This window comes from Ambystoma mexicanum, chromosome 8 (genome assembly GCF_040938575.1).
Source record: "Ambystoma mexicanum isolate Mex_15411 chromosome 8, UKY_AmexF1_1, whole genome shotgun sequence".
NCBI lineage: Eukaryota > Metazoa > Chordata > Amphibia > Caudata > Ambystomatidae > Ambystoma > Ambystoma mexicanum.
In genome coordinates, this window is record NC_090929.1 from 410,953,648 (window position 1) to 410,981,604 (window position 27,957).

A 27,957-nucleotide genomic window follows, 5' to 3' on the forward strand; every position below is an offset into this window, starting at 1 on the left:
TTGAACAACATACAGAATCTTTGGTAGCAAAATCATTTTAATAGCATTAATTTTGCCCCAAAGAGTCAGATTAACACGTCCCCATCTAATAATATCCCGCCTAAGAACCTTAATGATTTTATTCACATTATAACTTACTAACTTTCCAAAATCTTGAGTAATATCAATACCCAAATATTTCACACTAGAATATTCCCATTTACAGTTCCACCCCAGCAGGTGTTCACATCCAGGCGACGCCCTCACCGGAAATACCACTGTCTTACCCCAGTTGATCCGATACCCAGATAGCTTGCATACCTCTTCAAAGACCTCCCTTAATAGTTGACCCCCTACAACAGGGTCATTCAAGATGACCACCACATCATCCGCATAAGCTAGAGCCTTTACTTCCCCTTCTCCCACTGCAAAGAACAAGTTACTTTCTTACCTGGTAACGTTCTTTCGATGGGATGGTCCGACGACGTATTCCATATCTATGACATGTAATCACCACAGCTGTGCTGCTTCGGAAACTTTTTTTGGCGTCTGCGTCCTGCGTCGTCGTCGAGGACCTCCTCCGACGTCATCCGATGTGATAAGTAGGACGCACGACGCCCGTAGCCTCAGTTGTAGTTTTTTCCCCCAGAACGTGTGACATAAGTCAACTGCCAGTCAGACACAAAGCCTTGCGGAACGTAAGCTGCAATCGCAAAAGAAATTCTGCAGCGGGGAAGGCAGGGCGGGAGCGATATGGAATACGTCGTCGGACCATCCCATCGAAAGAACGTTACCAGGTAAGAAAGTAACTTGTTCTTCGAGGGGATTGGGTCCTCCGACGTATTCCATATCTATGACAGACTCCCAAAGCAGTACCAGAGCAAGGAGGAGGGAAAGAATTTAGAATCAAAATTTAGAATAGCCAATCAAATAGCAGAGCAAAGGACCGCCTTGCCAAAGGCCAGATCCTGCCCTCGGATGGAATCGAGGGAATAGTGACGTACAAATGTATGTACTGAAGCCCAGGTGGCTGCATCACAGATGTTGCGAATAGGAACACCCCTCTGCAGGGCAGTAGATGCAGCCACACCCCTGGTAGAATGGGCCCGCAAGCCAGCCGGTGGGTCCTTACCCGCCAAACGGTAACACTCCGAGATGGCTAAAATAATCCAGCGAGACAAAGTCTGTTTCATCACTGCTTGCCCCAAACGCTTCCCAGCGTAACCAATAAAGAGTTGATCGTCCACTCTGACCCGGGACATGCGTGAAACATAAAAGCTTAAAGCTCTCCTAGGATCAAGCCTATGGAGCCTCTCCTCTTCCTTACCAGGATGCGGAGGAGGATAGAATGCCGGAAGAACAACCTTCTGGGCCAAATGAAATTCCGTCACTACCTTCGGAAGAAAAGAAGGACGAACACGAAGGACAACCCTGTCCTTATGAAACACAGTGAAGGGTGGCTTAACTGAAAGTGCCTGTAACTCACTCACTCTGCGAGCGGAAGTAACCGCAACTAAAAACACAGTTTTCAGAGTTAACAGCCTCAAAGGGCAAGAATGTAAAGGCTCAAACGGAGCACCCATAAGAAACCTAAGAACAAGGTTTAAATCCCAACCGGGCACCAGGAAAGGCGACGGAGGGAACACATTAGTGAGCCCTTTCAGAAACTGTTAAATTAAAGGGATTTTAAAGTAAGAACACTCTTCAGACGAGCGCTTAAAGATGGACAGCGCCGCCAGGTAACCTCTAATGGTACCCACTTGCAAGCCCCTGTGGGCCAAAGAAAGTAAAAAGGACAGAACCATGGGGATGTCACATGCAAAAGGATCCACATTCTGAACTCTGCACCAGTCGCAGAACTTACGCCAACGGCAACGGTACAGAGACTTTGTTGCAGGCCTTCGGGCCGAAAGCAACACCTCCATCACGTCTTCAGGGAGGTCCCAATCCTTATACCTCAACCTCTCAGAAGCCAAGCGTGAAGGTTGAGGGATCTGACCTCTGGATGGAGAACCTGACCCCCCCTCCCGTGAGAGCAGATCGTCTCGGTAGGGAAGACGCCGTGGAGGGCAGATGGACAAGTCGAGAAGGTCCGGGTACCACGTCCTCCGAGCCCACGCCGGAGCAATGAGGATCATCCGGGAACCGAACTGCCGTAACCTCCGCAGCACTTGCGGGATGACGGGGACTGGAGGAAACGCGTACAGCAGCGGGAATGACCACTCCACCACGAACGCGTCTCCTAAGGCTCCTTTTGGAGGAAATTCCCGCGAGCAAAACCTTTCGCACTTCCGGTTGACACTGGAGGTGAAGAGATCCACTTGAGGGGTCCCCCAAAGGGCGAAGATCTCCAGGAGAATCTCCTGAGCCAACTCCCACTCGTGAGAGATCGTGCTCTGCCTGCTCAGAGCGTCCGCCGTCACGTTTTCGGCTCCGGCCAGATGAACTGCCGAGATCGAAACCTCTTTGACTGCCAGCTCCTCTCGCTTTACTGAAGGACGAGTAATAGCGAAAGGAACCACCCCTCCACTGCTGTCCCCTAGGACGAAAAGGCGGAGGATGGCGAACTGCAGCGCCCAACGACTTCGCTGCAGCTTTCGAGGTCTGCAACCTCTCAAGGCTCTCGTCAGCCTTGCTGCCAAAAAGGTGCTCACCGTCAAAGGGCATGTTGAGGAGCCGGGACTGCACATCCGGAGCAAACCCCGACTTCCGCAACCACGCACACCTGCGTATCACGGTGCTCGCCGCCATGGATCTACTGACGCATTCAGCTAAGTCCAAACCCGACTGAACGGACTCACACATGGCATCCTTACCATCCTGGACCATAGCAAGGAAACCATCCCGTTCGTCCCCTTCGGGAATATGTTCAGCCGCTAACGCAACACAGTTCCACAGAGTGTGCGTGAAACGCGACAAGGCACAAATGGAGTTGGCCGCCTGAAGCGCCATACCACCAGAAGAAAACACTTTCTTCGCCCAGCCATCAAAATGTTTGTCGTCCCTATCAGGAGGGATGGTAGGGTACGACGCCTGCTTCGCCGGGGCCGTGGCCGCCTGCACCACCAAACTCTCCGGAGTGGGGTGCCTGGTTAAGTAGCAGGGAAATCCACTGGCTGGACGGTATTTTCGCGACAAGGATCTGCCCACCGCCGGGAGACTCACCGGAGCAGCCCAAGCCGCCGCCACCCTTCTCTGTAAAGCCATATGGAACGGCAGAACCGGGTCAGTTGGGGGACCAACATCAAGGATGTCCGTCAGATCATCCTGCACAAACTCCCCTGGGGGAGCAGACCATCCCAAGTACTCAGAAACCCTAGCCATCAGGCGCCGGTACGAGGAATCAGCATGAGAGCCAGGCTCAGGCCTACAAAACTCCACCTCCGGAGAGGTGTCCAGTCCACTGGCATCATGCAGTGACTGCCTCAACTCGTCAAACTGACTATGGCCCGAGACAATTTCATCTGGAGCCTGACTAGGAACCAGGCCATCAGAATCCTCATCCGCCTCTGAAATATAGTCCAGGTGGCGAAAAGAAGGCACCCTAGAGTGCTTGCGCTTAACCAGAGCCTTCCTAGGGGGTCCACCCGTGCCACGGGGTACCTCCGACACGAAAGGCGTCGATGGCGTCGAGCGAATCGGTGCCAGCGTCGAGAGAACCGGCATCGGCGCCGAGAGGATCGGCGTCGACGTCTAGGAAATCGGCGTCGACGTCAGATGCATCGCCTCCAGAATCGGTGGCGTCGACACAGACCTCGAGGCCGGGGCCCCGAGCGTGTCCCTCGACGACCTGAGCGTCGACGGCATCGACGACTTCCTCGGAGCCGGAGCCTCGAGAAAGCCTGTCGACGCCCTCGACGCCTATGTCTTCTTCGTTCGAAGACCTCACAGGTGCACACGGTCTCGAACGCGTCGAGGACCGGGACCTGGAACGGGTACATCGAGAACGAGTCCCCTTGTCCGAACGGGACCTCTCCCGTGACTCGTGCCGACCACTCTTGCGAGCGGTGTCTCTCGACCTCACACGACCGACCCCACTCGGGGGCGCGGACGGTTGAGTACCCTGCGACTCAAGAATCGCCAGCATCTTTTTCCCGAAGGAAGCCCATTCCTCCGGCGTCGCACGGCCGGTGGGGTAAGCAACGTGCCGGGCAGAGTCCTCCGAAGAGGACCTGGAAGACGACCGGTGTCAGTGCTTCCGAGAATGCCTCGAAGAGGCTGAGGAGTGGCGAGACCGACTCCTAGAAGGAGACCCACGAGACTTCCGACGATGACGCGGAGAGTCACCCCTCGAATCATCCGTCGAAAGCCCCGCAGACTTTGACTTCCGGGGCTTGGACACCCGACCTACCGACAACTTCTTCTTACGTTCGCGTAAGGCTTTGGACGTGAGCGACTGGCAGTCGATACAGTCATCCGTGTCGTGGGCCTCCCCGAGGCACCAGAGGCAGGCGTCGTGCGAGTCCGTCACCGACCTCTTGGACCCACACTCCCCGCACTTCTTGAAACCCGGACGCGGGGTCGAAGACGAAGTAGAAGACATCTTCAGAAGGATTTTCACAAACGAGTAGGTTCGAAGAACCGAGAAGAACAGAACTCCAAAGAGTCGAGGCGTTTAAACCGAGAAACACGAAGCAACACGTTCGCGGAAAAAACGGAACTGAGGCTACGGGCGTCGTGCGTCCTACTTATCACATCGGATGACGTCGTACGTCGGAGGAGGTCCTCGACGACGGCGCATCGACGTCATCGACGCAGGACGCAGACGCCGAAAAAAGTTTCCGAAGCAGCACAGCTGTGGTGATTACATGTCATAGATATGGAATACGTCGGAGGACCCAATCCCCTCGAACCCCCTGATACATCTCACCTGACGTATATATGCCAACAAGGGATCCAACACTAAATTAAATAACAGTGGCGACAAGGGGTATTGAGTTTTTATAATGTGTTTATAACTCCATGATAAAGTACTTACCCCAATACTTAACTTGGTCTAACTGCATTTATAATAAACCTTTATTTGTTATAATACTACGGGTTTTAAGTGTTTCTGTTGAACCATTGGTATACTACAAGCTCTTTGTACCTTCCTACAGCCCTCTCTCCCTCCTAAAATGAGCCTGGCTGCTCTGTCTATGCTACCATATACTCAGGTGGTACAGCCTTATACTAGGATTTGAGTTTTGTACTGTCTCAGTTGTATGGTTTTGCTAAGCTCTTACTTGACTTCAGAAAAACTGTCCTTACACCTGTTGCTACATATGACTTTTTGTTCTACTCCTACACTGACTTTTGGCTATTTAGGGATTGGACTTACAAAGCGTTAGGAGCTTTGAAAAGTGTTGCTAAAACATCTAATATTGCTCTATTGTGAATAACCATACTTTTCCTTCCTACAGACTTTGGGCCTCATTACATGGACGGCGGTAAGGGTTTACCGGTAAATCCTTACCGCCTTACTACGAGGTCCCTTTGCGGGTTGGAGAATTTAACGCCTGCTTCTTGCAGGCGTTAAAAACCAACCCGCAAAGGGACCAGGGAGCTAATTACGGTACCGCAATTTGCGGTGCCGTAATTAGCACCTTCCCCATTCCCATTATGCCCTATGGGGCAAAAATGGGAATGGGGACGGGCAATGGGGGAAGGGGGAATTACCGCCCCACCAACCTTGGAATAGGACGGTAATTCCCCTTTCCACCAAGGCGGTGCCGGTATTTTACCGGCAAGGACCAAGGTGCTAATAGCACCTTGGTCCACCACCGTCTGTGTAATGAAGCCCTTTGTCTGGTGTAACGTTGTAAAAGAATAAAATTAGTGTTCATCTGTAAATCTATATGTACGTGGTAGTACCGATAATACGGTAGAACTGTCATTCTGTTACAATGGTAACCGCGAGCAACTACAAGTTAAGCAAACAACTTTAAAAAGTATTGTGAATAATTCCTATGTGTATTGGTTAGTCCAAAAGTGTATTTACTTACCTGCCTTGTGTATATAAAATAAATCTATATTTATATCTATATATCAGCACACATCCTCCTTCTAAAATAAGCCTGGCTACTCTGCCATTCTACCAGATCCTTTGGGTAGTACAGACTTATATTAAGAGTTGGGAACCTTTATACCGAGTGATAGTTGTATAGAGTCTTATCTGAAGTGGACTTTAGGAAAACTGCCCCAGCAGGTGTTATTCGCATTGCCGGTGCTATAAGTTGCAGAAGATGTAATCCTTTTGCCTAAGGCATATAACTTTTGCCTAAGGCATATACATGTTTACAGTCCTTGTCTGGGGGAGCCTCCACTGATGGCAAAGGAACGCCTGCACACTTCCTGGTTGTGGTGACCAACAGCCAATTAGGAACAGAGTGTCCCCGAATATGGAACAAGTTACTTACCTGTAACTGTTGTTCTTTAGCACGGGTCTGGCATGGATTCACATGCTCATGAATATTCCCCGTCGTCAGGCTGGGAATCCTCGGTAAAGAAAAATCAGTATCAGTTTCGTTTCTGATCTGTCTTTCGTAGTAGTAACCAATCACTGATCTCTGCGTCATACTGACCACAGCCAATGACTGCCCTCTCCCTAAGCCCCGCCTCTGGCAGCCATCTTCAGATTTGGTAGCACGTGAAGTGGCAGTATGACCAAGTGAAGAGCCGCAGAGGGGTAGGCGGCAGGGTTCGCATGTGAATCCATGCCAGACCCATGCTGGAGAACAACAGTTACAGGTAAGTAACTTGTTCCTTCTCCAGCATGGGGTCTGGCATGGATTCACATGCTCATGAATAAAAGAATACATAGCAGTACACACATGCACAACCACGGGAGGTGGCAAAGGCTCAACATTAAGCATTATATCCAAAACTCAACATTAAGCAATTCTTACCTCCTCACCAGGCTCACCTTAGGCGAACAGGTTGCGCAGCACTGCTTGGCCGACCCTGGACTCCTCCCTGGAATCCCGATCGACGCAGTAGAATTTCGTGAAGGTGTGCGTCGACCTCCACGTAGCAGCCCTGCAGATGTCCAGCAAGGGCACACCAGATGGGAACGCTGTGGTAGCTGCAATCGCTCTGGTGGAATGGGCTCTCGGACGGCCAGGCAGCGGTCGGTTTGCCAACCGATGACAGTACATGATACAGCCGGAGAGCCATCTGGAAATGGAGGCCTTCGAGAGAGCCTTCCCCTGATTGACAGGTCCAAAGTTCACAAAAAGTTGTGACGTCTTCCGAAAACACTTTGTGCGGTCCACGTAGAACTTCAGCGCTCTAGCCACATCCAGCGAGTGCAAATTCCTTTCAGCCGGTGACAAAGGCGACGGGAAGAAAACAGGCAACACCAAGGGTTCGCTGAGGTGGAAGTCCGACGGCACCTTGGGCATGAAGGAGGGATGCGTCCTGAGCACTACCCTCGTGTTGTGAAAAGTCAAGTACGGGGGCTTGCAGGAAAGGGCCTGGATCTCTCCCACCCGTCGTGCGGAGGTGATGGCCACAAGAAACGCTGTTTTCCACGACAAGAACTTCAACGGAGCCGAGTGCAGAGGCTCAAACGGAGGTCCCATGAGCTTGGTCAGCACCACGTTGAGCTCCCACGCCGGAGCCTTCACCGGCGGGAACGATCTGAACAGTCACTTCATGAATTCTTTCACCAGACGATGAGACCACAAAGACGTCTGCCCCGTGGTTCTGGTGTATCGGGAGATCGCAGCAAGATGAATCTTGATGGACGCGTGCGCCAGTCCAGCCTTGGCCAGCGTCAGTAGGTACGGCAGTACCTGGGGAGCCATAATCCATAGAGGGTTAATCTTCTGTGCGTGGCACCAGACAGAGAACCTCTTCCATTTGTGTTCATAGCATTTAAGAGTTGAGGACGCACTGGCCTTTGCAAGAACCTCTCTGCAGTCGGCCGGTATGTCGTAGCCTCCAAACTCTAACGCTGCAGGAGCCAGGCCTGCAAGTTCAGCGACTTCGGGTCGTGATGGAGGATGGCGCCTCCTTCCCTGGAGAGAAGATCCGCGTCCACTGGCAGCTTGATTGACGGGGACGCTGACAAGTCCAGAAGGTCCGGGAACCATATCTGCCTCGGCCACGCAGGTGCGACGAGGATCATCCTGCACCGTGACCTCTTGAGCTGGTTGATGAGCCGGATCAGCAACGGCAATGGAGGGAACGCGTATAGAAACAGGCCCTCCCAGGGGAACGAGAAAGCATCGCCCATGCTCCTCAGCTGGGGAAACCTGCTGGCGAACCTCTGGCACTTGGAATTTGTCGCCGTCGCGAACAGATCGATCTGGGGTGTGCCCCACCGTCGGAAGAGGCGGTCCACTAGATCCTGTCGTAGTTCCCACTCGTGGCATGAGCGCAGCTCTCTGCTGAGCGAGTCGGCGATAGTGTTTTTTATTCCTGCCAGATGAAACGGCACCAGAAACATCCCTTGGGCGACGGCCCAATGCCACATATCCTGCGACTCCTTGGACAGGGCTGGGGATCTGGTACCGCCCTGCTTCCTGATGTAGAACATGGTGGTGGTGTTGTCAGTGAAGATCCTCACCACCTTGCCCTTGAGGGAAGGAAGAAAGGACCTGAGGGCCCAAAACACTGCACGGAGCTCCAGGACGTTGATATGGAGGGACTTCTCCGTCGGAAGCCAAAGGCCTCTCGCGTGCAGATTTTCGGTGTGTGCTCCCCACCATTCCAGGGAGGCATCCGTGGTCACTGTCTCCTGGTGGCCGGGGGTCTGGAAGTCCATGCCCGCCGTCAGATGCGCGCGAGTGCCCCACCACCGGATCGCTCGTCGGAAACTCTCGTCGAGTGTGATCCTCTCCTCGAAGCTGCCCGTCGTCTGGATCCAGCACGCATCCAGGAACTCCTGCAACTGGCGCATCCGGAGCCTGCACAGGCGGATGAGATAAATGCAAGAAGATATCATTCCGAGGAGGGACTTGATGGACCTCACCCTGGCCGCGTCCGCAACCAGCATCCGCTGCACCTTGCCCAAGATGGCCCTCGTCCTTTCCTCCGACGGAGAGGCCAGAAGCGACACTGTGTCAAGCTTCGCTCCCAGAAACAGTGCGTCTTGCGCGGGCACCAGGTGGGACTTGGCGTAGTTTATGGAGAATCCCAGGTCCGTGAGTAGTTGGACGGTCCTTGCCGTGTGCTCCACGGCGAGCTCCTTCGTCTTCGCTCGGATGAGCCAGTCGTCCAGATAGGGGTAGACGTGGATCCCCTCTAGGCGCAGCCGCGCCGCCACCGGTGCGAGGCACTTGGTGAACACCCTGGGTGACGACGTCAATCCGAAGGGAAGGGCTCTGAACTGGTAGTGACGCCCTTGGACCACGAATCTGAGAAACATTCGGTGTCTCTTTAGGATGGGGATATGGAAGTAGGCATCCTCCAAATCCAACGACGACAGGAAATCGCCCTCCTCCAGTTCACCCAGGACGTGTTGGAGGGTGACCATCCTGAACTTCTGTGCCTTGATGAATTTGTTCAGTCGTCGTAGGTCCAGGATGGGACGCCATCCTCCCGTCTTCTTCTTCACGAGGAAGTATCTTGAGTAAACTCCAGAGCCCCGAAGCCTCTTTGGGACGAGCTCGATGGCGCCCTTCCTGAGCATCGCCCTTACCTCCAAGAGAAGTTGAGGGACGTGATGTTCCTTCCTGGCCACAGGGGGGACGCGCGGGCACCTCTTTAGAAACTCGAGCGCGTGACCCTGAGCCAGGGCGTCCAGCACCCAACGGTCGGTGGAGATGGACTCCCACACGCTGACGAAGCTCGCCAGCCGGCCTCCCACCGGGGTGCTTCGGTGGGGGCCTGACCCCACGGCCGGTTCAGTCCTGCTTCGATGAGGCTTTGCCACCTTGTCCGCCTTGGCGACGACGGCGGGGTCCGCCCAACTTGCCTCGTCCCCTGTAGGCTTCCTGTGACGACGAACGGGCCGCTTGACGATAGGTGGAAAATCCGCCGCTGGAACCTTTGGAGGCACCCTGTTTGCCTCCGCTGCTCCGAAAGGGCGGCCGTCGTTGCTGGAGAACACCAAGAGCCCGGGCCGTCTCCGTGTCCGCCTTGATGGCCTGTAGGGAATCGTCCACTGTTTTCCCAAACAGGTTGCTCCCGTCGAACGGCATGTCCAAGACTCTGGTCTGCACGTCCTGACAGAAGTCAGTAGCCTTGAGCCATCCACGCCGCCTAAGGCACACGCCGTTGCCCAACTGGCGAAATCCAGTGTCCGCGATGTCCGTCGCTATCGTAATGGCGTGGTCCGACGCCACTTCTCCTTCCTGCAAGATCTCTAGGGCCTCCGCCCTCTTGTCTTTTAGGAAGTCCAGCAGGGGGGCGAGTTTGTACCACAACTCCCTGTCGTAGCGGGCTACGATAGCCAAGGTGTTGGCAGCCTTAATTGTCGTCGCTGCCGATGAGATGACTCTGCGTCCCATCGTGTCTAATTTCTTTCCCTCGCCGTCCGGCGGGGAGGTTGACGTAGAGGCCGCGCCCCCCCCCGCTTTCTTCCTGGCCGCCGCGGAGACGACCGAGTCCGGGGTCGGCTGTGCCCGAAGTCACAAGGGGGCCGCGTCCGGGACCCGGTACTTCTCGTACCGATCCCTTCTAGCCGGCGTTGTGGATGGGTTCTTGAGGAGGGCGAGACCCTCATCCCAGATATCGTCCAGTAGAGGTACAGCGAGGACCGTCTTCCTCTTGGTCTCGCGCCGTTGATAAAGGAAACCTTCCTTCTTCTTCTCTTCCGGGCAGAGCTGGAAAATCTCGGATGCCCTGGCGAGCATGGCGTGAAACGATCCAATCTCGTCGGGCGGGGAAGCCCGGGTGGGAGGTGACGACGGGAGATCCTCGTCGTAAACCTCGTCGTCAGTACCCGTCGCGCCCGTGTCAGTCCCCAAATCATCCCCACGTGTCGTGGACGGGGAGGAGGGCTGAGCAGGGCGCGAAGGTTGAAAAGGAGGTGGAGGATGAATCCTTCTTCTCTTAAGAGGAGGGCTCCCAGAAGGGCCTGGCTCCGGGTCCCCCGTCGGGAGCGGTTCCTCCGTTGGTGGTAACGGCAGTCTCGCCCTTATCTCCGACCATAAGGACTGTATAGCCAACAAAATGGCTGCCGAGTTGTCTTGCGGCACTGGTTGAGGGGGTTGCGACGGGCGATCAGGAGCCCCGTCGGCACCCTTGACGTTCTCGTCGTCTCCCACGTTGGGGTCCCTCCCGACAGGATGGTCTTCTTCCACACCAGCGCCGTGGCCTAAGACTTCGATCAGCTCCTCCACAGAGGTTGAAGCCGAATCCACGACGACCTCCTGCCCCCCCCTTTTTCTTCTCCGTCGGAGGTTTCACGGGGGTCCTGTCGATGGACATGAAAGAGGACTCCCTCCGCGGTGGCAGGGAGATTCTGGGCCCCGAGGTCGCCACCACTGGTGTAGCCTCCACAGGCTGAGTCAGGGCCGCCGCGACTGTCTCGATTGAGGCCTTGGCCGGATGGATCAAGGCTTTCACCACCTTAGGTGCGCTCACCGCCTTCTCCTTGGGGAGGGTCACCACCTCGCTCCCCCTCCGATGGGGCCTTCGAGCATGACCGGGGTCTCTCCAGGAGCTTCGCCGGGTGCTCGGCCTTCCTCTTACCCGAGCCAGAGCGTTGGCTCGTGGTTGATGGCGCCGGGGAGGATGCGCCCTGCCTGGCGCCCGTAGAGCCCGACCGTTCGGCGCTCCCGGTGCCAGCGGACTCGCAGTGCTTGGCCTTCTGTTGGACCCCCGTCGCCGGGGTGCCCTCAAAGGTCTTAGAAGACCGCTCGGACTTCTTCTTCTTCTTCTCGCCTGACGGGCTCTTTCCTTCCAGCCAGTTGGCGAGACGCTGATGGCGGTCCTTCATGGTCCGCTCCGACATATTGCCGCAAAACGCACAGTCCTTCTCCACGTGCGTCTTGTCTTCATGCAGGCAGTAAAGGCAAAGGGAGTGTTCGTCCTCCTTAAAGACGTTCTGAAGCTGGCATCCAGGGCAGACCCTGAACAGCTTTCCGGGCGTCGAGCTTCCCTTCTCCTGGGCCATGCTCGAGAAGGGCCTGAGAAACTTCTGGAGTCCTCCAAAAGCGTGGCTCGACGAAATCTTCACCCTTGAGGGGCGTAGAAGAATCCGACACGAGTCCCCGTTGATCGGATAAAGAAACGGTGGAGCTTGAGGCTCTTTTGACCGAAAAAGAGAACATTTTCCTAAAAAAAAGCGCAAAAAAAGCACTAACGCTCGAGAGCAATAGCACGAGGATCCCAACACTTAAACGTGCGGTAAAAATCTGAAGATGGCTGCCAGAGGCGGGGCTTAGGGAGAGGGCAGTCATTGGCTGTGGTCAGTATGACGCAGAGATCAGTGATTGGTTACTACTACGAAAGACAGATCAGAAACGAAACTGATACTGATTTTTCTTTACCGAGGATTCTCAGCCTGACGACGGGGAATATTCATGAGCATGTGAATCCATGCCAGACCCCATGCTGGAGAAAAAGGGTATCCAAAGGAGCAGGCCTGCACATCTTAATGCGCGGGTTAACTGCTCGTGGTGTCGTGGTGTCAGGGAGGGTGTGAGTAAAGAAGGGATGATATGCTTCTTCACAGAACTAAGAAGAGAGATTGATTGACTGACGGGCTTTTTCGCTTTGAGGATATCCCCACCGCCCCCAAAGTCGGAGTTAGGCACCGACTGTTAGTGAGTATTTTAAAATGATTTGCTGCCTTCTTAAGAATATTCTTAAAGAGCAGCTGGTCGTCAATACGAGAAGCATCTTGTACTGCACAACAGGTGTGGCGTTTACAAAAATATTGTAATGCTCTGCCTCATAAGTAGACATCAAGTCATGCATCCGTGATCCGTGTCCTGGGAGGCAGGATCTTATGAGTAGTCTCCTTGGTCAGGGATATAATATAATTCTTCATCTTGATCATACTGATCATCTTGAAATATACCCCTTGACGGGTCAGTCAGTTTGGGTTCCGGAGAGGTAATGTGAAAAACTGGGGTCTGGAGTCTAGGTAACAAAGGGCCTAGGGACCTCATCAAGGGAGAGAGTCTGCTAAGGGAACCTGCAGAAGAAATCAAACTCTTACCCCTTCATACACTCCTCAAACCTTTCTCTAGTCCAAGTCCCTGTAGGTGGGGTTTCACAGAGAGGAAAAACAACCTCCTCTTGAACCTCTTGTGACCCTGTAAGGACTGTGACAATAGGGAAGAGGCTTGGACATAACCCCAAGGTAAAACTGGAGGATCCTGGGGGCCAGAATCATGGAATCAGGATGTGTGAGGGCTTTGGACAACTTCAGGCAATTATTTAGGGTGTGTTTTAGCAGATGACACGAATTTTGACGTCGGAAACAGCTGCCGAAGACTCGGGGGGAGCACCCTGGGTCATCTAAGACTTTGAACCATGCGCTAAATGCAGGAGGCGAAAGCGCAGCAGGTCGAGAATAAGAAGGTTCCCCAGTTTTCGCCCAAGATTTTGGCGGGTCTGCAGAGGCAATCAGCTTCTTTGACAGTACCGTCGAGGGATACTTGGGGGGTCTTTGCCTTGGTGTGAGCGTATGTGCCCGTCACCATTGGGTAATGTCCCTGTAGCAGTACGTGCGGCATGCCTAGTGGGGCTGGGAACGGGCACTCGGGAGTCGGAGGAATCTGCAACAAAGTCTTCGTCCTCCGAACTGGAGACCGGGCTGCTGGAGGGTTCCTCTTCTGATGCGACAGCGCCAGTGGTGGAATGGGATTCGGCCTGCATGGCGTAGGCCGCCCTCCGCTTAGTGCGCCATTCTTTACATGTTTCAGACAAGGGAAGAATAGGAATAGGCATTCTGTAATGGAGGAGAATATCAAGAAGAAAAACTCTACATACTTCGAAAAGCCGAAGACTGATGGTGAAGGCCGGAGCCAGACGTCGAATGTTCAATCACTGAAGTCTTTGGAGGTGAGCTGGAAACGGCTGTCGAAAAACATCGTAGTGGTGCGTCGAAGACGTAATAATATAAATATTAATAGCTAGCAATAAATCTCATAGTCACGAGCTGTGCATTAATGCGACCGACTAGAATGGCGGGAAAAAAAACAAATCTTGGGGACCTCGACGTGTGAGGGATCATTAGGTACACTACCTGTCACAGTAGGGATAGTGTTACAGATACACCCAGATCGACGTCCCTTTTCCGATTTGCAAAAAAAAAAAAAAAAAGAACAGATGCAATACTCCACGATTGCCACTAGATGTTGGACTCTATGCACAGCATGTGATTCTAAGCAGATTCAGAACCATCAGAAATGCTGGTACTGACGCCCTGTTCAGAGTGGGACATGTAATGGCGCAGAGCGGAGCCAATGTAGAGCAGCCAGCACTGTGCGCCTCCCCCCGGTACAGCAATTTCCAAGGTTCGCTGGGGGTAGACTATCAAAGAAGAAGAATCTGTGAGAGGAAGGAATCCATTACTTTTAATTCATTCATTAATTACAACTTCTCCACCTCTCGAGAATCCAAGGATTCCAGCCCATAGGTGATGGGGATCCCCTTCATCATTGAAAATCTGGACCATTTTACCGAAACAGATTGGCCCCTATGAGCTGGAGTCAACTCCAGTGAGGTAAACTCCAGTATGGTATCACCGAGGATGCCCGAATCGGAGCTGGTCAGCTAGAGGGCAGCAGTCTCGGGTGTCTGCAATGGAATCTATCCAAAAGGCATGCATTTGCAGTCCAAAGAGGTGCCTCTGCCAGCTTGTCTAAGCGCAGTGAGCCCTTGCTCTGTGTGATTAATCTGAGGTTATCATACCAAAGACCCTGGCCTGGGACCCCTCTCATGTGGCCAGGGAAAGGCAGCCGCTTCCTGATCCTGCCCTTGGGGGTGGTGTTCTGCGGGAGGATCACATGGGAGGGGACTCAGGTTAGGAGAATTGGGAGAACCCTCTAAACGTCCTGTGTGACTCTACGGTCTTAATGGCCTATTGCAAAGTCGAAATATGTGAAGAAAAGAAGAAGAAACCCATTGGGGACGCCAAGTCCCATAATGCCATAGGTACTGGGACAAGGAAGAGGGGCTCAGAGGCACATAACTGAAGTAAGCAGTCTAGTGTTCCTGGCAACCTACACCTGAGAGGGAATTTTGACTATTTAAATCCCACTCAGGTGCAGATCAGGAGGAGTAACAGTGGTAGTAGCAGAAGAAGCTATCAGCGGCCATGTAAGCAGCAGGGGCAGAGAGTCAAGGACGCGGGACCACTATCTGTAGCGGTTGATGCAACTGAGAGGGTCGTGAGAAGGCAGAGCCCGAATTGCAGAGTTTGCTCAGCGGGAAGCCCTGCTGTTGCAGATTACCCGGTAGGAGAGACGCGCTCTCCACGCCGTGTGCCCGGCCGTGGTGGCTGGCAAGCACCAGGGAGCGAAAGGAGCAATGTAGGCTCTTGTTTGGGAAGGCACAAGTCACGGCACTGCAACCACATCCAACAAACAGAGAAAAAGTGGCAGAGGGACACGCGGACGTGCTGGGAGAGACCGTTGAGTTGGTCTCTGACAGATGACACTGGGGGCGCTCCGTAGTGTACCGCTGACTGCTTATAGACTATTTGAATATCGAACTAATGAAAGAAAGTGTTTTCGGCCCAAAATTCATGGGAAGAGGAAACAAGAAGAGAAAGTTTATAACCATCAATACCCAAGTAAAGAGGGAGTGATATTTAAGAAAGGCTTTGACTACCCACTGCCCAAGGAACGAGGGGTCAGTAGTGAAAGCTATGTTACCATTGGCAAAGTAAAGAGGGTGCAATAGTAAACCAAATCTATACCAAAACTATACCCAGCATTGCCAAAGTAAAGAAGAAGCAATATATGACAAATAACAACAAGCATTGCCTAAGCAAAAAAATGTTTATTGGAAGAAAAAGGGAAAGCAGCTTTCTTGAAGAGAAACACCTGAATAAAAGACATTTCCAACAAACACCTGGTGTGATAGTGGAAACTCAAAGGTGGCAGGAAAGTGGCCCTCCTTGTGGAGAGTAGCAAGGGGGAGAGGAACGCAATCTGCATTGCATGTGGCCAATGAATCAGTAGAACAAATAGCATCAATGGGTGTTGTATCCTTATGGAAGAAGTTCTGAATGTTACTGTTATTGAAAGTCAAAGACTTTACTGAAATTTTGAAGTAAACCAAACCGCAGACTACTTGTAGTAGTGTTACGAGTTTCATCTTGGCGGGAGAGTACACCAGGAAAGGGATTGTTCAGTATTGCATTTTGTTGAAAGGTTTTGGTGGAAAGAAAGTGGCAAGGTCTGTGAAGATCTGTGGTAAAAAAAACATTGTTATATATAAAGAAGAAGTGTGTAGTAGTTGTCTTTCTCAAGAAAAGAGAAATTATATTGAATTATTCATTGGAAGAGTGAAGACAAAGACCTTTGGATTGATAAAAGAAAACCTGCAGGAACTTTATGTTGAAGAGTATTGAATTTTGTTTGATTATAAGACAATCACGACGCCAAGTCAAACCCCACAGAAGTAAAGGAACTAAATACTGGAAACAGAACTTAGCTATTGGAAGAAACCTTTGTGTCTTACCTTTCGAAGTAGAGCCTGATTACTGTAGTGAACTTTATTCACTGGATCTTTTATTTAGAAATTCTATTGTGATCTGGGGCAAGGGGATCTGACCATGGTTACAAGAATAGTTGGTTCTATTTTGTTGAATCTGAACAGCCTTATAAACACTTGAAATGTTTTTGTTGTATGTATGAGTAGGAGAGACAGATACCTTTTTATGTTAAGAGCGTTTTCCTTTAGTCTTAGTTTCATAGGTAGGGAAACCCACGTTCGGTTAGGAAAAGCGAGGTGTTTATCGCACCTTTTGAGTTAATAAATTGGCTTCTTGTGAAAAATCTTATCAAGTTGTCATCCTTGCATTCCTGACCCCTCACATCTGACACCGGGTTCTTGGCAAAGATGTCAATAATCGGTTTACCAGAAATCTTCCAAATACTCCAGTTTAGCAAGTGGAGAGGGGTATGGTAACATCAATGGTGGTGAAACTGTAGAATATTCTTCATCCTGGGAAGGAGAGTAATGACCATTTTTTTGGGAGAATGAGGATGAAGAATGAGATGTAATCGGTACCCCCAAAGCAACACTGCTCAACCCCCATCTCCTCTGTCGGGCAGCCTTCCTGGGAGGGAGCTTGAAAGCAGGAGACTTGGAGGGGGTGCACTTTCCGCCCTCGTACAGAAAGGTGCACGATCCAGCGTCACACTCCTGGAGGGCCTTTCCATGCATGTAGTGGCACAAACCACAGCCTTCTGTATTGTGATCCTCCATCAGGTAGCAATGGTAAATCATAAGGGAGTTGGTGGTGGATAATTGGCTCCAGCATTCTCTAGAAAGCACAATGCCTACCTTGGGATTCATCATGATGCAGTATTTAAAGAGAAATGCTAGTGGTGTTCCCGAGTAGTGTAATGAGTGAGTGGAAAAAAGGAACTGCGGTCGTGGGCGCCAATGTAAACTGCTCCCAACATCACGCCTGGTTTCATTCGCATACATTGGAGTCAGGCAGTGCAGAGCAAGAGCCGCATGGCTCCCCCCCCCCCCCCCGAGTGGCTGATAAAGTTTCAGAAAGCAGCTGGCACCATCCAAGAGGAAAAATCTGTGGGAGGAGGAACACTTTATAAAATGCATTCACTTAGGGGCTGGCTTAAAGTAGCCCACCTACCACACTCCAGGCAGTGCACAAATGTTTTGGCAGCCAGCCAATGAGGCTGGCCCTTAAACCCACCAAACGCCTAGGTACTTCTACACAGGATGTACTTTGTGAAGTCTGGTGGACTTTAAACTGGTTGTCGCCAATTTAAACAATAACCCAGGGTAGCATTGTTGGCTCAGGTTGAGCCGACGTTCGCAAAACAGCGATTCTTCATGGTGCACACAGACTAAGGAATGGCCAAAAATAAAAAGGGTGGGAGCAGGGCTCAATAAATACATTAGTATCACAGTGGCTACCATATAGGTGCAGTTGGCTACTAATGCAGTAAAAGTGGCAACAAACCTGGTGTAGCAAAAACTAAATCACAGCTTCCAACCAGCATACTCCACAACATACTTTCCATTTGATCGAATCAAGCTGGAACCAACATGAGGGGCTTATAAATCATACCTGCCCTGGTAGGCACACAGGTTGCTATGAGCAACACGATGGAAAAATTGTTTTAGGGACAGAAGGTCCTCTAGTCAAAAAAGAAAAGTCGGAAAGCCATGGAATCCATCAAAAAGGTAAGGGACCCAGAAGGTTAGGGAGCAAGAACCCCAAAATGAAATTCTCTAACAGTTGCCAGACTCTCTAAGGGATAAAGAGCAGCAGCAGAGCAGTCAATGCTTTACTCTCAGGAGGGGAGCAAGGTGGGGAAAATGTACAGGTTTGCACACAAGAACACATAATAACAGAATAGCCATAGAGTATACCGAGTATATACTGACATGCGATGCCAACCCCAAGGCAATCTAAACTCACTCTTTACTCCTAGTAAAACCAACAACTATTAACTGTACTCGTTTAGCTAGTGACCTTGTTGAATACTTTGCTTCCGAAATCTCCACAATCAGGGAATCTCTCTGCACCCTCGTCTTACTCCTGAAACGTCTCTCATGAATGTCTCCAACTTTACTGCCTCCACTAAACAGTCCAACCTACCCGCTATCCTAATCCTCCTTGATGTATCTGCTGCCTATCTCCTAAATAATCTCTCTCTGCTTGAGATTAGCAATCAAGCACTTTCCTGGATTGAGTCCTACCTGGCACATTTTGAATTCTTTGTTTCCTGGCAAAACACCACTCAACTTACTCATCTTACTGTTGGTGCTCCACAAGGCTCTCTCTTGGGTCTCCTCCTGTTCACATGGTACACTTCTGCTCTGGGGCAGTTATCGCCTTCTTTGGGTTCTCGCACTAACTCTTCGCAGATGACACACAAATCTTTTTCTCGTTTCCTGAATTCTCCACTGACCCATCTACCAAAATCTCGGACTGTCTCTCTGCTATTAAATACTGCATGGCCTCATGCTTTCTTATGAACTACTCCAAAACTGAGGTGCTTTTCTTTCCTGCCAAATCCTCTCTCTTTTCTTCCCCTGCCTATTCGGTTCCCATTGGACACTCTTCCCTACTCTTCTTCAGCTAAATACCTTGGTGTCATCTACAACAATTCACACACATTCTCTACCAGCCTCTTTAAAACACCAATGGTTGATCGCCTCAACCTCCTAAATAGCAGAAAAATCGGGCACTGCCTTCCTTTCAAATCTGCCAAACATCTCCTAACCACTCATGTCTTCTCTAAAATGGACTACAGTACCAGTATCCTCTTTGGTCTTCGAAAGTATGCATTCTATCCCCTTGACAAGATAATTAACTTTGCTATCAGGACTCCTTTTGAACGCCCACGACTTCACTCCTATCGCCAGCAGGCTGGCTAGCTAACTATGTAAAACAGGGCCAAATTCAAATTTCTCCTACTAGTGCATAAATCCATCCATGGTAAGGCACCAACATGTCTATCAACCCCTACAAATCTTCTTGCAGCTTTTGCTTTGCCACTTCCACCACCCTTGTGTCACCTTGCCCACCCTGTGCTACCGCTCGATTCCGCTCTTTCACTCTTCTTGCTCTGCTTACTTAGAACTACCTCCCATCTGCAATTCTAAATACGGACCACATAGATGTATTCAAAAGCAAATTGAAAGCCCACCTACCTGCTTCTGAGCTATACTCTTGACTCATTTTCCATATTCTTATAAAGATCTCCGGAGCTGGATGCTCATCCAGCCTCCAATCGGACACTATGCCATTCAAACATTTGGCAGCCACAGGTGGTCTCCACATTCAAACCTTCCCTACCACAACGTATGATATGAAATCTGCAGAGAATGCCAGAGACCCATTTGTCCATCGTGCCATATCTGGTCACTGCTGTCCTGAGCCCCCAACCTGAAGTGTCTGGCGGACATGCTCATATATGGCATACACTTGTTTTCACGCTTACCAGGAAAACACAGCAAAACTAAAGCGGTGATGGCTGGAAGGTTTAGAATTAATCTGAACCTCTGGCATTGCTCTGGGCAACTCTCCAGACCATCGCTCTTTGCCTGCGAAGCCATTACAAAAGGGGAAAGACCATATGCAAATCAGGCTTGGTCCCACCCCAAAAGGGGAAGTCCAAAACAAACTGCTTGATCACATCCCTACTGCACAAGACCACAGGCATCCCCAGACATGTTTCAGCCTTGTTGAGCCTCATCTGTGGGGAGTAGCTTGGGTCTCTAGGCCCAGCAGGCACGGGACCCACGTACCAGGAAAGCTCAGCCTTGTGTAGAGTCTCATTGTACTTCAAATCCTTGTTGACATTTTTACGTGGCCATGCAAGGAAACAGCCTTTGTTCCCTGAAAACAAAATGGCTTTAGCACCATGTAACCATCTAACACCACAAAGAATTTGGCAACAGCCAGTGAGTTAATACCAAGAGTCGAGTAGAACAACCTGCACAGAGAAACAGGGAACTTTTTGGGTTGCCAGACCTGCAACTGTTGGGAACATCCAGGGATACAACAATTGAGTTATATCACCAGTGAGGCACTGGAAAAGCGGTCATTGAAAGATGCAGAGAAAAAGCAAAAATCACAATTTTACTTATGCTGATAACACCCTACCTAGCAATAGATCTTTTTGGTTCTGTGTCAAAAAGACCACTTGTTTTTTTTGACGATTTGCAGAACATTTTATTTTCTTGACAACTATTTTTTTCCTATTTAGATCTAAAGTGGGGGAGCCCCTTGCCCAATGCCCCCAATGTTCCTTATCCCAAACTTTCCTGGGTACTTCTCTGCACTTTGCCCCATATTAGTATTATTAAACCTTTTTTACTGCCCTTCGCCTTACCCTATTTCTTTAGTCATGTCAGAAAAGCTGTTGTCAAGAAAGTTTGTTTTTTTTGTCAGTCTGAGTGAACACCATTTTTAAGGTAAGAAATGTAAGCATTATTTTTTATCACACATTAACAGTGCCTATGCATTTTGATGGGCGTCTCAAAAAGTCCAGCCTTTAAGGTCAGCATTCCAATCACCTGCTGATAGTTAAGTTTGAACACTAGGTAATATCTCTGCCTTTCCTCTTTACAATTTCTCTCCTTCGAATCAAGGATCCGATTTAAATTAGCTGCTTTGGGTAAAAGGATGTGTTTGAACAGCAAACTTTGTAAATGACAGTTAAACTACAGAGAGGCGGTGGCTCTTTATCTGGGGTCTGCAACCTTTGTCGAATTCTTTACGGTTAGCCAACCTCTCTGCTTTCTGTAAAGAATTGAAAATGCATTTATTAACTAAATAGATCCTATTGGGCATATGATGGTGTCCTTTTTTTTCCTTTTTCTTTTTGCATAGTTTCTTGCGAAACTTATTTTTACAAAACTTTGCATTTACCTCTTTCACACACATCAGAACATTTCCACATCTTAAGAAAAAAAAAAGAAAAAAAACGTTGTGAAAAACAATAGTATTATTGTTTTATACATGTATTGTGTCAAGAGTGATGTTTGCAATCAGCACACTGATTATTTAAGGGTTTTATCTGGTTTATTATTGTACTTTGAGATTTGTATTTTACAGTGCTTTGTAGGCCCTTCAGCCCATGGCCACACTTAATTGAATGCCTAGAATCAAATTTTAATAGAAACAAACACCCAAAACACTGCTTTATAATAGGGAAACCAGTCTGCATGCCCAAGTTGCAGCCCTACTGAAGAGGTCCTACATTTGGCAGACCAAAAATGCACGCCTCCTAAAGAGTACTCCATTTGCCACACACAGTTTTTGCCCCTCCCTATCTGCCAAAGAAAAGGTTCAACCTCAGATGAGGACTCCCTCATTATCCTTAACAAACTAGGCACAGTGCTCTAGAAGAAGCAGCAGCATTTGCCACACCAGAGTCCCACCTGAAGGACTGATTACCATCCTCCATATCCAAGATTCCTACACCTTCTCACCCACCACCCTCCTGCAAAGCCGCATACGAAAAGAAGCCCATTGTGAAAAGGACTGCATTCCCATTTATCGCAGTGCAGAAAAGCCATTTCTGACTATTTCTCCCCTCCACCCGCCACACAGAAGATGCGTCCTTCCTAAAACGGTCCCAACATGCATCGACTGCACCCAAGATGAAGCCCTTGTATATAGGACCACTATGCCCATCCCTATCACCATCCACCCTAATGAAGGTGGACATCTGCATCACCAAAGAAGCACCTATGCCAACTTGAAGAACTCTACAGCATGTGTATAACGATTCAGAATATTAAGTATTTGATCCGACAAACATTTGATTACATTTGCACTTTTAAACAAAAGTAAATACAGAGCCAAACTGTTAACTACTTTTGACAACACACATGCACTTGGTGTCTTCAGCCGGAGGCTCTGCCAGAATTTGTTTTGCCCTAGCTGTAAATCTGAAAACGGACGATTCTTCCCAAACCTCACCTTATATTTAATATTGTTGCTGATTAGTTGATTTCCCTTCATGTACTCCTTTTCGTTTGGCCGGTTCTCTGTCACTACAGGGAAGGCATGATGAGCTGTAGTACGCAGAATGCTGACCAACGATTGGATGCGCGTATGTGGGTAGATGTAGGTAAGATTAGGTTCCATGATATCACTGGCTCGGAGCCTGTCAAACAACGAAAATCAAAGGCTAAATGTAATGAGCAATTTGGCTATGCAAGAGAACCAAGGTAGAACCCTGCCAAGAATAAACAGGCTGCCACCACAAGGGATCAAGATAGCAACAAGAAATGGGAAACAGAAAACTAGGGAACAGATCAGGAAAGATTTGGGAACAGGATTAGAAAAGCAGTCAACATGTATTAAGGGGTTGAAAAAGATCGTGATGAACAAGGGCATTTTAAGGCAGCAGGCATAAATGGGGGAAATGGGACCAGGAGAAACTGGGATAGAAAGGTGGAGTTTGGAGCAGCAGGACTGACATGCTTGGGGTGATGGGCATGGATGAACGGGGCCAGCCATAAATGGTTGGGCAGCAAGATCAGAAACTGACCAGAATGGACAGCGGAGGGATAACACATGGGCAGATAGACGGCACTACTGAGGAGAAGCAACACAGTGGTGCTGGAGCTGCTGGCACAACTAAGGAGATGAAAAGCAACAGCTTTGTGGAGAGCAAATGAGATGGCGTGAAGCACAAATGGAGAAACCGACCACACAAGACTCCGGCATCAGCAAATGGAAGCAGAAGTGCGAAACTGAGCAGAAGCATGCAAGGTGGCTGAGAGCAGGGATACATGCAAAGCACTAACCATTATTACAGAAATGGTGAACTGGGTGCCGAAACGGTTGGAGGGCAATAGGCACAAAAAAAGAAAGCTCCAGCCACGATAATATGGGTAATTAAAGTATATGAGAAGGCAAAACGTGTGAACTGGAAAGGATACAGACTAGAAAGGTACTGAGCATAATCACATGAGTAGCAACAGCAAGGAGGGCCCTAGAGAATCAAGGCAGGATGAACTGGGGGTAGGCGCATAGGCATAAAGCAATTATTTCTGAAGAGACCGGCTAGGCAAACTGGATTGCAGGAGTACAATTGCATTTTGCAGGCACAACCATAGAGCACATACAAATAAAATACTGAGAAGGATGGGTCAGGAGTAAATAGGTTAGTATTCTTGGAGAAGCCTCCTAGGATGTACTGGGAACAAGTAGAGAGGATTGAGCCTCCCATGTGGGGTTCATTCTCTTCCCAACACTGCAATGTTAAATTATTAGTCTCACTTGTCCACTTCCACCTGAGTTTCCCACTCCAGCAGGGGCACACCACGCAGTCCAACATAGATATCGTAAATGCCCTTGTTAAATAAATCACCCGTCCATTTTGCTACCTGTTGAAGAATAAAGAGTAAGTCAAAGTTCTGGGCATTGCTTGTTTCATCAAACTAGAAATATGGAGGCAGACATCTTACTACTCTTAGCACCTTTCAAGCCCTGATTCAAATGCAGCAAAACCAGAATCAAACATTACTCACCATCAGAGTGAGCATGATGGGCAGCCCATAGGTTATCTCATTGGTGGATTCGATGAGAATGATGGTCAGGCTAATCGTCATGCGGACCACACCACCAAGAAACGCAGCTGCTCCAATCAAGGCAAAGGTCCCGGAATAAATGTGATCCAGCCCAATGTAACTGGTGGAAAGAGGGCAGGTTAGAAGAAAACAAAGTGACAGAACAGCTCTTAGAAAGCATGCAACAGAAGGAAAGACAAAAGAGCAAGTGAGCCAGACATGGCCCAGAATGGAGTGCACACAATTAAGAAGCATGCATCAAAGAGAGGCCATTAGAATGATAGGCTGAGAGACTAAAATTTGCATTTACAGACAGTAGGACTTGAACATGTCAGTCCGGGGACATTAAACGATTCAATGTAAAAGGATCAAAGAGGTACACCTTGCATAGCCATGATGGAAAGTGATCACAGCTAAAACAAATTCATGGAGAATCTTATGTCTGTGTCCAAGGGTTGCACATGTCCCTGAACAGCGCTTAGCTGCAACAAACGTACTGTACTCTGCTTCCACAAACCTATTTGCAAATCGAAGTATCTTTGTATTATGTTATATTTATTGTGCGTGACTAGACACATATGTTAGGAGGACAAGTTATCCACCAGAGTGATTCCTGTACTAGTAGTCTGTAGTGACCCTTCATCCATACCCATAGGCTATGCTATGGGCAGTGTTAGGGAGAATTCTCAAAAATGTGCTAATTCCCTTCACCTTAGAGACCCCCAGCAACTTTGCTGGATTTTTGAGGACTTGATTTTTTTTCCTGGAAAGAGTGTGAGCCTTGTTCTTCCCCACTCTAATGTATTTTGATGTATGTTTTACTCTTGTGTTCTTAGATTATGGAGTTTTAAGATAACTCCATAGGCATCTTTTCATGTGTGTTACAGTGCAGTGACAGGGATGTCTTTTTAGACTTCCCAAAGGTTTAAATACCTTCTCTGGGATAAACTACTGTTTCTCAGAGAATGTAAGGTTAAATTGACTTTACTAGTCTTTTTAAATTCCTAGACCCAGGACACACTATCTTCCTATAGAGGTTACCTAGTATCCCCTGTTTCTAGAAACTCATGTAGCAGTCAAATGCTACCCTTTTCTATCGAAATGGCTGGTGGCAGAGGTTTTAGAAAAAACTACCATGATTTTTCCTGACCACGAACACCGGTAGCTAAAAATCACGGGAGCCATGTTTTTCAAGATGGCGCCTTAAGCCCCTTTTTTTGTTTAAACAGGTCCCGGTCTTCTTTTTGCGCCATTTCCTTTTGGAAAGGTCCTTCTAGAGTTTGTCTCTGCGCGCCAAACCAGGTTTGGTCCCTTTGTTTCCATGCCTTTGGCGGGCTTCAGGACTGAAGACCGCCTCTAGCGTCTGGGCAGGAAGTGAGGGAGGTGCCCGAAACTCCCTGTGCTTAGTCTCCTGGGAGACCCAAATGCACTCTGGCGTGATTGGCTGACTGTCTGGCAAGGACAGCCACCCTGCTGGGTGAGTGGCAGTTAGGCTGGAGTGAATGGGAGAAAACTGTTTAAAAGGCAAGACTCCTGGACTGGAAAGCAGAGTCGACCACTGGAACGAAAGAACCGAAGAAAAGCTGGAAGAGGACGGCTGCTGCAATTCCTGGACCAATGGTTTGCCCGGTGAAGCCCTGCTGCGGTCTGAATGACCAAGTTCATCTCGACAGAGAAGCCCCTTCAAGGACGACTTCTCCCTCTGAGTTGGTGGGACCAATCAACTCGTAGGCCACCTGGCTACCATTCTAGAAGCCGGTTAGGATTAACCAAGGGGAAGGACACCAGCTTGTGTACTTGATGAACAGCTACTCAAACTGAAGTGACTCCATTTTGTCAGTGTTTTCCGACGATCCCGCGCATTGCAGGAGTCCCCCGATGTCCTCCCTCTTGTCCCCACGACTGAGGCTCAGGAACAGCGAGATCTGCAGGGACTGCCAGGAACAAACATCTTCAGCTGCATCTTTTGCTTCATACTAAGGTACTTTGCCAACCCGATTGAGAGAACGCTTCTCTTGCGGTGCAAGTTTGTGGAACGTTCCCAACTTGCAGGCCTAATCAGCTTGTGACCCAACATATGATTCTTTTTTTTTTTCGTACAAACTACTTTTGAGAACTTTGGCAAAGCCTTTACCGTTTACTTCAAGAACTGCTCTTTCCTATCAAAGACACTAGTCCATTGACTTTGGCCTATGCCTATTGAACTGAATCGAGTCCTCTAGTAAACCTTAACTATTTGCACTGCCTAAGAAAGTATTTGTGATCTATTCTGCTAACTTGTGCCTTTTTGCTCCCATTGAAAGTAACTGAAATGCCATTTTGCTCCAATTTCAGGGGAGCCTAATCTGTTCAGAAACTTATTGGTTTGCTTTTGGAGTGTGTGTGTATAATATTAAGTTGCCTTCTTCTAGTGAATGTTTTCTAAATGATTGTAATAAATTAATAAGTGTTTTACCAAGAAACCTTGAGTGTAAGTATCTACTTGAACCATTGTGATTGTAAGACCTCTGTGTAATCTCTTGTACTGCTCACATTCCCTCTTGAGATAAGCCTGGCTGCTCAGCTCGCTACCACAAACCTGTGTAGTACAGACGTGTACCAAAGGTTGGTTTTTGCTTATACCTGTAGTCCTAATTGTATGTGGTGGTCCCAGAGGGTATTGCATGCAATTCTGCCTAACAGGCAGGTGTTAGGAAAAACTTTCTTTTTGGTGCTTTCCTTCCATAGACTTCTATGGGACATCCTTTTGACTGCTGACCTGACTTTAAGGTAAGTAAAGCCTTCTGCTTTCCCTTCCTGGTCGTTTTGCTCATTCGTACGTGGAAACTAATTAGTCCATAAGACTATCAGTGCTGGAGACTATGGGCCTCATTACAAGTTTGTCGGTATTGTGAGAAACCTGAAGGTGTCTCACTTGCTAGTCCCCGGGGATCTGTCATCCAGGTGGCCTGGACACGGCCATCGCTATTGGTGTAACGCTCACCTGATTCTCGCAGAGGCGCCGGTCTTGACTGGGCGACTACCGTATCTTCAAAAGTGATGTGCACCACCCGGTTGGCTCTTTGGGCTGGACCTCTGTGCACTATATGCCTGACTCGAAGAGTAAGATGTCTGCAGATAGAAAATATGGGATTAATGAACTGGGGTTATTGGGGTGTCTCTATCTCTTTCCTTTTCTCCTCTCCTGTAGAACCCCAAAGGTTAACGCTCTCACCTTAGGTAAGTGAACGCCGAGCTCTCCATCTGCCTCGGGGCAGGGTGCTGTAACCAGTTTCTTCACTGGATAGGTAGCGCAGGCCTCTTGACTTCAGAGGACTGCTGTCGGTCGTTTACTTCACGAACGGTGAGTTCCGAATATTTCAAATGTCTTTAAAAGTCTTTTGTAATGCTGTCTCTTATTTAGCAGGGTTCCGGCGATGGCGGTTGACTGGCTGAAGTGAGTTGAGGATGGACCCGTATGCTGAATAGAAGCGCCTGGAAGCGCGTAAGTAAGCGCTTGTTGCTTGCTTCACGATGCGCACTAACTGTCCTTTTATTTTGCAGGTACCAGTTCGGAGCTGCTGAAGGATGCCGGAATGCCCACTGAGTTCGGCGTGGATGGAGTAATGGCACGTGAGTATTGAACGTTACCCAATGTCTTTAAACGCACCTTTTTTTGTCTTACAGATGCGGGATGCAGCGCCGAAGGCCTCCGGAGCGTGCGAAGAGTTGGTAAGCTTTTGTCTTTCAGATGCCGGAATGCAGTGCGATGACCTCCGGAGCGCGTGATGAGTAGGTAAGCCTTTGTCTTTCAGATGCAGGAATGCTGCGCGAGGCGTTGATGACAGCCGATGGACCAGGTAAGAGATGCGC

The 27,957-nt window shown here is 49.4% G+C and overlaps 1 protein-coding gene across 1 annotated transcript in view; it reads right to left on the bottom strand.

Moving 5' to 3' along the window:
* Positions 1 to 27,957, bottom strand: part of CLCN6 (chloride voltage-gated channel 6) — a 510,100-nt gene that overhangs the window by 62,756 nt on the left and 419,387 nt on the right. Inside the window, exons 16-18 of the mRNA XM_069609912.1 lie at positions 24,067 to 24,226; positions 23,816 to 23,922; positions 22,508 to 22,694 (exon numbers count right to left, since the gene is read on the bottom strand). Coding sequence (XP_069466013.1) covers positions 22,508 to 22,694; positions 23,816 to 23,922; positions 24,067 to 24,226 — 454 coding nt within the window. The remainder of the gene's footprint in view (positions 1 to 22,507; positions 22,695 to 23,815; positions 23,923 to 24,066; positions 24,227 to 27,957) is intronic.